At 48.5% G+C, this 10,065-nt stretch overlaps 1 protein-coding gene across 1 annotated transcript in view; it reads right to left on the bottom strand.

Moving 5' to 3' along the window:
* Positions 1 to 1,699: 1,699 nt before the first annotated feature.
* Positions 1,700 to 10,065, bottom strand: part of BEND4 (BEN domain containing 4) — a 34,470-nt gene continuing 26,104 nt past the window's right edge. Inside the window, exons 4-5 of the mRNA XM_075544995.1 lie at positions 7,397 to 7,637; positions 1,700 to 1,917 (exon numbers count right to left, since the gene is read on the bottom strand). Of these exons, the coding sequence (XP_075401110.1) occupies positions 1,700 to 1,917; positions 7,397 to 7,637 (459 nt within the window). The remainder of the gene's footprint in view (positions 1,918 to 7,396; positions 7,638 to 10,065) is intronic.

The following is a 10,065-nucleotide window of genomic DNA, read 5'->3' as shown; positions in this document are numbered from 1 at the left end:
TCCCTAAACCACTTAACAGATCAGATCAAAGGCCAGCTCTGTCATACTCCACTTTCTCATGGAGGAAAGCTAATAATCCAAGGACAGGTTATGGAAGGCCCTGTTTCTAACTGCACAGGTATCAGGTGCTAAGTAACTGTTGAGTGCTAGCTAACAACAACATTATGTCCTTCGATATTCAAAGAATGTAGTCATCTGCACTACTCTGAGGAAAGCAGCCTTTCCTGACATTGAAATCAGAGGTGCTCAGGAATTCTAGCATCTCTGTAGTGGTCATTTTCAAGGAATGGTTCCAAAGACGTCACTATATGGAGGTCGACAAATGAAACAGAGGGGGCAGTGGGGGTGGGGGTGGGGGTGGGGGTGGTAATGGTCTAACACTGACTTAGAGCTTATAGTTCGGGAACGTAGGAAGAATTGGTGGGCGAGGCATACAGCAGCTGGGTAAAACAGTTTCATCCATAGACATCGGCACAGACAATGTTTTTGCAAATTGTAAAGATCCACTTAGGACAGAAAGCTCCCCCCCCCCCCCGCCCCAAGGCCACAGACCTGACAGATAAGTCCACTGCACAGGTCTCAGAATGGCCTCACCACCGTGTTTAGACAAGACCAGAACATCTGGTCAATTCAGCGAGAGCCATCGTCCCCAGTGAACCAAACAACAAGTGACTGAATTTCTCATTGTTCCACCAATCACGTTGGCATTGTGGCAACTAAGCCTGATTGATGGGTATGGAAACTGTAGGTATGAGAACCTACAAAATCAAGTGTATGAACATGGTCTTAAGCTCTTCAGACGTTTCCTGCCTGAGACGCCGAAAATGACCACTGTTTGTAAACTCCGGCGACCACACAGTGCATTCTTGATCGGCACAGTGGGACTTGTTAAAACAGCTGAGCAAGAGTTGACTTCCAAGGAATCACTGTCTGTAGAGGTGAGTTCTCTTCACCGTTTTCTTTTTGAGTAAGGTGGTCCTAAGCCGTTGACTTGATTTCAACCCATGGGACCCCATGGGACAGAGTAGAACTGCCCCACAGGGTTTTCTAGGCTTCAATCTCGACGGAAACAGGCTTCTTTCCTTGGAGCCTTTGGGTGGGCTTGAACTGCCAACTTTTCAGTTAGCATGACCACTGTACCACCAGGGCTCCTATTAATAGGTGTTATCATTGAGACACAGCATACAATGCCACCCACCCTACTGTCTTAGCTGAGAACGATCAATTCCAATCTTTGGAAAACATAAAAGCAATGTATTTAAATTGAAACAAGAGAATGTTTGTTCTTTGTCCCTTAAGATAAACTGCATTTTTCTTACCTTCCCCTGTGACCAGGGCACTAAGCTCATGCTTCCTGGGGACCAACATTTTCCAGGGAGCTTGCAGATAGATTTCAGACAGGCACTAGGAGCTCCCCTGTTCTCCCCTCTCATTGTGTAACTAAGAATCATTTAAAACAAGTTGTAGCTTTTGCTGTTTTTGCAATACGCTGAAATGCCGTTGCAGTTGCTATTGACTTCCCAAACAGTCCTAAGTGGATTTCTCGCTGGGCACTGGGAGAGCTGGTCTAGAAGGCTACGGTGCAGGATGTCTGAAGTATGAGAGCGCGACATGCTTTGGATTGTAAGGTGATGTTGACAGGACGTTCACGACTGGAACTCTTGAAAGGACCCGCTGCTACAGTGGGAGATTTGGTCCACTAATCCCCGGATCCATCCTGGGGGTTTTTGTTGAAGACGTCATCCTGAGAAGCCTGATGATCAATCCCGTCATAATAGGAGCCGCCGTTGTGCAGGAAAGTCCCCACTGCGCGCCCCTGTCGGGCGTGACCCACGGCGTCGCTGAACACTTTGTTTATCTGTTCCTCCGAGGGCATCCACCAATCGGGGTTAGAGGTACAATGCATCCTAATGAATTCTGTGGGAAGACACACAACGACAGAGAGAGAGAGAGAGAGAAACAGCTGGTTTTTGCCGAAGTTAATAGGAGATGCTACTTACTTTTAAGTCACAGCTCTACAGAAAAGATTCATGGGAAACCCAAGGCAATGCCGTGATGATGTCACCAGTTAGAACAACCTTATCCCATCTAAATGTTCCTTTATACGCACAAGGTCAATGTCACATAGGATAAGGGTGCACAACCTCTATGTAACATCTTCTGCTGAAATGATAAGCCACTGATTTCTACGCCATGATATATATACCTCACACTTGGTGTCAGCTATGCGTGCAGTTTGAGAAGGTTCACCATCTCTACAAGTTGTGAAGCATCAACACTGTGGTATTCTTTCGTCAGCTAGAACGGGGCGAGGCACCAAACCCCACAACTCAACTCACTGGCACTGAGTCCATTCTGACTCACGGAAGCCCAAGTCACACCAAGGGAGAAAGAGGCATCTGAGTTGGTTCCAAAAATCCTTAAAGATTGTATTATTAAAAAAAAAACCCAAACACACTGCTGTCCACTCAGTCCCGACTCAGAGAGACTCTAACTGGGGTCAGAGCAGAACTGCCGAGGCTGTCAGTCTTCCCGGAAGCCGACTGCCGCACCGTTCGCCTGCAGAGTGAGGAGCTGGTGGGTTGGAGCCCTGCTTAGTTTTGGACGGTGCTATCTGTAGACACATGCCTTGAGATGAGATGTCCTCTACGCACTTAATTCCACCAGAAAAGCAATGAGCATGTCCGGAAGAGTGAATGCACACAAAGGATAAAGTGTATTAACTAAATCTGTGTGTACGTGCGCGTGCACGTGCGTGCATGAGAGAGAGACAGACATTGCTGGATATGAGTATATCTGGCCTCCCTTAGATTGAGGTCAATTTAACTTTTTTATTTCTTCCTCAAGAGGGTAGTGGACATAGATCTTTCTAAGTTAGCTACTTTGGAACACTTGCCAAGGGAATTGAGTATTTGGGGAGAAGCGTTAAGTCAAAGAGCTTTTGTGCAGCTGCCTGAAGCTTCCAGGGGATTCTGTGCACGCACCTGACCTTCTCCGGTGCAATTCCCGCCACGGTGCAATGTCGGGGTTCGGATTGCAGGGCCTGCTTTGCCTGGAATCTGGAAATGCCTGGTCTTAGTGACTTTGGGGAGGAGCCCGCTGATTTGGTGGTTATGTGTTGGGCTGCTAACCCCAAGGCCAGCAGTCTGAAACCACCAGCCGCTCCGTGGGAGAAAGACCAGCCTTTCTACTCCCGTTAAGAGTTCCAGCCTCGGAGACCCACAGGGGCAGCTCTACCCTGTCTGGCAGGGTTGCTAGGTGCAGCTTCGGCCTGATGGCAGTGAGAACAAAGAATTTACAGTGCACAAGTTGGCACTCTAAAGGACTCCCCCCAGAAACCAACCTATGAACTGAGGTCTGCACATCTCCAGAGCGTCGGGTCTCCCGGATAATGAGCACGGGCATTACTGAATGGGGGGGCATTCCCTTGAATGCTGCCTGAGGTAAAAACCCCGGCTTCATCCCAGCCCTGGTTATCTTCCTTGGGCATGAACCATACTTACTCAGCTCCTCGACCCACGTGGTAGGCAGGAAGCAGGTGGCTAATCCTTGGGCCTCAGAAACATGGGGCGAATTCCCACCCTTAGGTCATGATCACCATACCCCTGCTCCGAGAGACAGATGTCCTGGAATCTATGAGGCCGGCCTATTCAGCCCATTCTCTCTTGGGCTTACCATCTTCCTCAAAGGACCCACAGACAATAAACTCCAGGAGCCAAGCAACCAAACTCACTGCCTTTGAGGCAGTTCCGACAGAGTAGAACTGCTCCTGAGCGTTTCTGAGACTGTAAGTCTTTGTGAGAGCAGAAAGCCTCCTCTTCCTCCTGTGGAGTGGCTGGTGGGTTTAAACTGCTGGCCTGGCCGGTTAGCAGCCCCCCCCCCCCGTAACCCACTAGCCCCCCGGGCTCCTGTTTTCTACTCCTCTCACGTCTTTTAGTCCCTCCTTTATGCAGTAGGTATTCAGCAGCTGTTTAAGTAACTTTACTATCCTCGTCCACATTCTCCAACCCTCACAGACAAAAGACAAAAGTGACCAACGGCAGGAAATCCAAGGCGGATAGTGCAGGACTGCCAGAGCTCCTTCCTGCGAAAGCCGACTACAACACGGCGATCCTGCTCTGTGACCCGCCCTCCTGCTGCCTCCCTCATATTGTCATGCTGGGACTTTTCCTGGTAGAGACTGCTGAGAGCTCCTTGTGCTCTGGAACTAGGACGGGCCTTTACAGGCCTCCAAGAAGAGGAAAGAAAGCCTCTTCCGCCGCCCTCCAGGATTAAAGGCGTAAGCACCGCCTGGAATTTGGTTGCGTTCCCCTAAGCACGCTGCTTTCCACCCCGAGCGGGTCCCAAGTCTGAGGTTTCCTTGTCCTTTTCAGCCTTGCACATCACAGCGAGGATGTTCACCCTGGGAGCCCGCTGGACCACCCAGCAGGCTGCTGTTTCACCTGCATCTTTAGGAAGGGAATGCCTTCTAGTGCACAGGAGGGCCTGAGAATCACATATCTATGCTGTCACCTGCTGTCCCACAACTCACACCATCACCCTTTCTGGCCTATGTCTTCACCCCAAAGACAGAAGCTTGCGCTCATTACATGAGAAATCAGCTCGTGGCAGCAGGTCTCTGGTTAGGCTGCCTGAGGTGCCTCTGGGGGATGTTGGGTCCAGGGCCGTTCTCCAGACAATGCTACTGATGGTTTGAGATGTATTTCATTCACGGTTTCACTGACTTTGGGGTTAAAATGTAAAATCATTTTTAGAATTATTGGAAAGGCATATGTTTCTGTGAGAATCTTTATCTTAATGCCCTTTAACTTCCTTTGGGGCCTACGGACAAATTCCCCGTGTGTACATGGTGGACGTCCTTGGTAAAGTCCCCAAGCTCCCCATTACCTCTAGGTGAGTTACCCCATCCTCTCTGATGATGTTGGGGCATAAAGGAAACCACGACTAGTTTCCATAACTTAGAGTCTTTGACAAAGCGGGATTTTCACACTAAATATGCTGGGACGCTTGTGCCTAGCAAACACCCATTTTAGTTGTTTTTCTCAGCATGCACCACCTCCATCAGAATCACCGAGGGGGCCTGTGAAAAGTGTCCATAGGTGGGCCCCATCCAGGACCCAGAGTATCTGGGAATGGGCCCAGGGAACCTCACTTACTGCCACTGAGTCGATTCCAACTCATGGCGACCCGATAGGACAGGGCAGAACTGCCCTGTGGGTTTCGAGACTACAACTCTTTATGGGAGTACAAAGTCCCGTCTGTCTCCAGAGGAGTGGCTGGTGGTTTTGAACACTGGACCTTGTGGATTGCAGTAGCATGTGACCATTACACCACCAGGGGCCTCCCAGGGAGCCTGGGCTGCTAACAGAATCTCCACGTGTGTCTCAGAAACACAGATGTTTGAGAATCATAATGGACATGCCCGAAGGGGGTGGAGGAGTAGAAAAGGCTCCTCCTCTTTCTCCTAACCAAGGATGTAACAGTGATCGTCACTTTACTCGTGACTTCCTCTCGGGGAAATACTGATCCCTGTTCAGAATCAATAATATTAGATCTGGTCAAACTAAAAAATTGCTGTTGAACCAGACAGGTTAATATTTGAGCTTTCTGGAATGGATTTCTCAGGTGTGAATGGTGTTTTTGTTGACACGCTCCTGTTTCCGTGTGTTTTGTTTATTTGCACCTGCTGAATCAACTGTCCATCTCTGGGTTCTCCCTCCCCGACCTCTCTGAGCTATCATACTGAGAATAGCTGTAGAGCGTCCACCTGCTGACACAGGTGAAACGTTACCTAACTAGTGCTTTACACAGACAGTTCTTGTTCAATTTTCAGATGAAAGGGGCAAGGGATAGGCACTAAGGAGAATGAATTCTAAGCAAATTGAAAGTGTTAAGAAAACTAGTCTTTAGAAGGTAGGGAGAAGGAAGCAGCAATTAGAACCAGACGTGGAATATCATTCGACCAACATATATGTGAAGGTAAGTCAAAAAGTATTGCTCCCGGGTTTCTAGTTCACACAGGCACGCTTATCCCAGACAAACGTGTTTGAACAGACGCCTGCCATCAGTGGATGCTGCAGACAAGCCCTCTCGGTAACACGCTTGGCTTTGTCTGATCAGGGCGCCCTCCAAAAGGATGGCCTCAAAAGAGTGGCTCGTGAAAGGATGTGCTGGGCCCCTCATTTCAGACTAGGGCAACTCCCTTTGGGGATTCTCAGAGGGTCCTCTTGATAGATTTTCTCGAAGGCCACCAGATGATCGCAGGAGCTTATTTAGGAAGCAATCGGAAGGAAACTTAGCCCTGCACCCGGGAGGAAGGCCAGGGGAGTTGTCCTGACATCACCCTCCCCAATGACGACATTGCGTTTGCCTATTCTTCAAAGACAGCAAGGGAGGGCCTGTGAGAATCTCGGTGGGCTGCCCCAGTCCATTCCCCCTACAACCTGGATCTTGTGCCTTCAGACTTCTGAGAACCCAAACCTGAGGAACACTGAACAGGAGGGCCAAATTAAGGAGGTCAAAACGGCTGCTTTGCCATGGTGTCAGTTGAAGATGGCAGCGTTCTCCGGGGGAGGGGGGTCACTGTCATCCGGGGAGGGAGAGTCTGTTGCAACTCGTAGCGACCTGGTCACGCGACACTACACACCGCCTGGCCCTGCGCCATCCGCAACCTGGCTTTCTTCAGGGACGGGTTAGAGAGAGGGAGCTACCGCCTCTTCGAGTGCGCAGACAGAGCTGAAGCAGAGGTGGAAAAACCACAGCTTCACATGTCGACAGTTTTTGTTGCTAAAAGGCGCTATTGGTTTGTAGCAATACTTTTTGACTCACTCTCTTGTATTGGTTGCTGCCGGGTTGATTCCTACCCATAGCAACTTGACAGAATGGACTAGGACTAGCACACAAGGTCTGCAAGCCTGTAAACCTTCCGGAAGCAGACAGCCACTCAGTCCCCCGGAGAGTCGCTGGTGGGTTCGGACCACGGACCTTTGGGTTAGCCACCCCTGGCTTTCTCCCTAGGGATCCTGAAATCACAATACTTAGCTGCACAGTCACAATGCACCAGTCTACCCCTGTTCTGCGCGTGCCCCGTATTCTTTTGCTGGCAGCGGCCTTGTCTGGTGGCAATGAACCTCAGAATGCAAAGTGGGGAACATGAGGTGCTATGCAATGTTTCTGGGCCGTTAAGCGAGACTACCAAGGCTCAAGCAAATGGAGAATTGTTACAGAATTTCTGAATACCAAGGAGATGGGCCACATGAAGCCTGTAAGGTCACAGCGGGGGTGGGGGTGGGGAAACCAAAATACAGTACGGCCGAACACTCGTACGCGGGGAGCCACAGCCCATGCGGTGAAATGAGGTCACAGATGGCGGACACTGAGGGGAAGGATGCAGTACCTCGAAGGCATGTGACTTTAACTGGATCCAGAGGGCGTCTTTCGGGACCTGTCTCTCCTGACTGCACTGACCTTTTCCTTTTCCCAAGGCCGCATGAGTACTTAAGCTCATCGGTCGTGAAAACAAATCGGATGAGGTATCGAAGGAGCCGTCTCCCGTCTTTCTTGGAAGAGTTTACAGCCTCGTCCCACTGTTTGCTCGTGATGTACACAGGATAGTTGTTCAACAGCTGCTTGCTGCCCTGGAAAAAGCGAAAGGTTTTCTCATTACCTACGTTGCCAGCCAGCAGCCAAGGCCATTCTCCATGTAAATGCCATTCTCCATGTCGAAGGCAAATCCACTCTTTAACCAAGTGGTACCGCTGACCATGAACCAGGCATTGAAGTACACAAGTAATTGCTCACCCTCAGGACGGGCACTTGGCAAATTGCATTTGCATTTCCTATAACAAGAGCCAATGAGGTATAATGAACACCTTTGAAAGAGGAGCTATTTATAACTCGCGCTTTAACAGGTAGGTTAAAATGTGTCAAGATCCAATGACAGAGAACACTATTTAAATATAACCTGTAACTTTCCTTTTCAATCTATTAAAATATGCAAACATGACTTTGAAGAGTGTGATCAAACAGGTCTCTCCAACCTTTGGTTGGTAGTTAAGTACTTTGAGAATTGGAGCTAGTGGTCTATTTTCATAAGGTATTACTTGGGTTTAATGCACTTAACATTTGATAGCCATGATATTATCATTAAAAAAAACCCAAACAACCCCAACAACATAAAAATTTTAATAAGGGGGAAATGTGGAAATGAAAGAAGTCATAATAATGCAAAACATGTTTCCTGAAATTATAGCTTTTGAAAATGCCACTATGTCAACTCCAAATTTTTCTTCCTCTTCACCTTCATAATTTATGTCTGCTATAAAATTCCCCGGCTAAATAGCTGCAGTGGGACTAATTACGGGAATTTCTGTAACATTTATAAGCCATGTTTAGTCAATTGCACCTATACAACCATTACTTTAGTTCTGGTTGTCCATAAAATTCTACAGTCCAGGACAAATTAATTAACCCATGATCTCAGTTTTAATGTACTCCTTCCCTAGTAATTAAGGTGTACAAAATAAAGAAGAGAGAACTCATTCAGTTTTATAACTCTGCAAATTTACTACAGGTTATAAATTTGGCACTGTTTGGGTGTGATAGGGTTTTATTAAAAAGAAAAATCTCGGAGCAGTTAATCACACTGAGATGAGTACACAGCGTAAGAACCACAAGAAAGATGCAGCCAGATCTAGCCATGCATTACCCACATAGAAAAAGCCCTGGGAGTGGAGTGGGTTATCCACTGGGTTGCTAATCACAAGGTCAGCAGTTCGAATCCACCAACTACCCCATGAGGCAAAAATGAGGCTGTCCATTCCCATCAAGAGATGTTGTCCTACTCTGCCTTACGGAGTCACTATGAGTCAAAATCAATCTTGATGGCTGTGGTGGGGGGGGTTATCCACCTGGAAGCCTACTTCCTCAGCTGTCCTTTCTTGAACAAGCAAGACTATGGATTTAGGTTCCCGTGTAAGGGAGGCAGTTGAGGTGAGTGGTGCGTGCAGTGAATTTAGAGCTAGCTGAGTTGGAAGTGAATCTTGGTTCTCTGTGTTAGATGTGTTTCTTGAGCAAGTTACTTCACTTCGTTAGCCCAGAGTTTCTTCACACGTAAGATGGGAAGAAGCAACAAATCCTTAGTTTAAGATGTGCATGTTGGCGACCACACTCCAGCCCTTGGCTCTGTGCACAATGGATGACCTTAAATGTAAGAGGTGAGCAAAAGATGACCAGGAACAAAGTCCCTGTGCAGCACAAACGGTAGAGTGTTGACTACAAGTAAAAAAATGCATGGTTTGAATCCATTTAAAGGGACCTTCGCAGACAGACCTGGAGAGAACGAGAGAGCTCAATTCTCCTCTGTACACAGGGGCATTGGCCTCTGTCGGCACTAACACTCTCACAACCATCACTGCTATACTCTCAGAGCTTAGAACAGTGCGTGGCGCATGCTACATGCCGACACCGACAAGACACGGAGACAGGAGCAGGGGCCCCGTAGCTCAGAAGTCCCTCTTGACTCAAGGCTGCTGTTTCATGGCAGGAGGGCAGAGAGGATGACGGTGTGAACCGAGTGGGAGGCAATGTAGATGAGAGGAGGGAATGAGGGACACAGAATCAAAAGGATCAGGCAACCAATTCAATGAGCTGAGGTCTAGACTCCAGGGAGGTCAGTCAGTATAAGGCCTATGTTCAGGGCTGGGGCTGGGAGGAGGGGTGGACAGCGGGGAAGATAATGCCTTTATTCTCAAGCACAGACGGAGCAGGTTATGAAGATTCTGACTGGTAGACCCCTCAACCTTCAAGACAGCCAGGGAGGGCAGGGGCCAGGTGGAATCCGCAGACAGGTCCATTTTAGCAGTCATGCCTATGGCTATATGTATATGGACAAGAAAACAATCTGGCTAGGTAAGAGCCGTCTTTCTTTTTAAGAAGCCAAAATCCAGCACGTAAATGGAGACGTGACATCACTCTTAAAGCTGTAATTGGGGAAAAGCAAATTCTGGTAAAAGAACTGTGGTGGTAAGTGTCTCCCTTCGCCAGCCCCAGCCCCGGGCCCGCACG

This window comes from Tenrec ecaudatus, chromosome 3, assembly GCF_050624435.1.
Source record: "Tenrec ecaudatus isolate mTenEca1 chromosome 3, mTenEca1.hap1, whole genome shotgun sequence".
In the NCBI taxonomy this organism is placed as follows: Eukaryota; Metazoa; Chordata; class Mammalia; order Afrosoricida; family Tenrecidae; genus Tenrec; species Tenrec ecaudatus.
The sequence above is the reverse complement of the archived record's forward strand: the minus strand, read 5'-3'. Positions and strand labels throughout refer to the sequence as shown.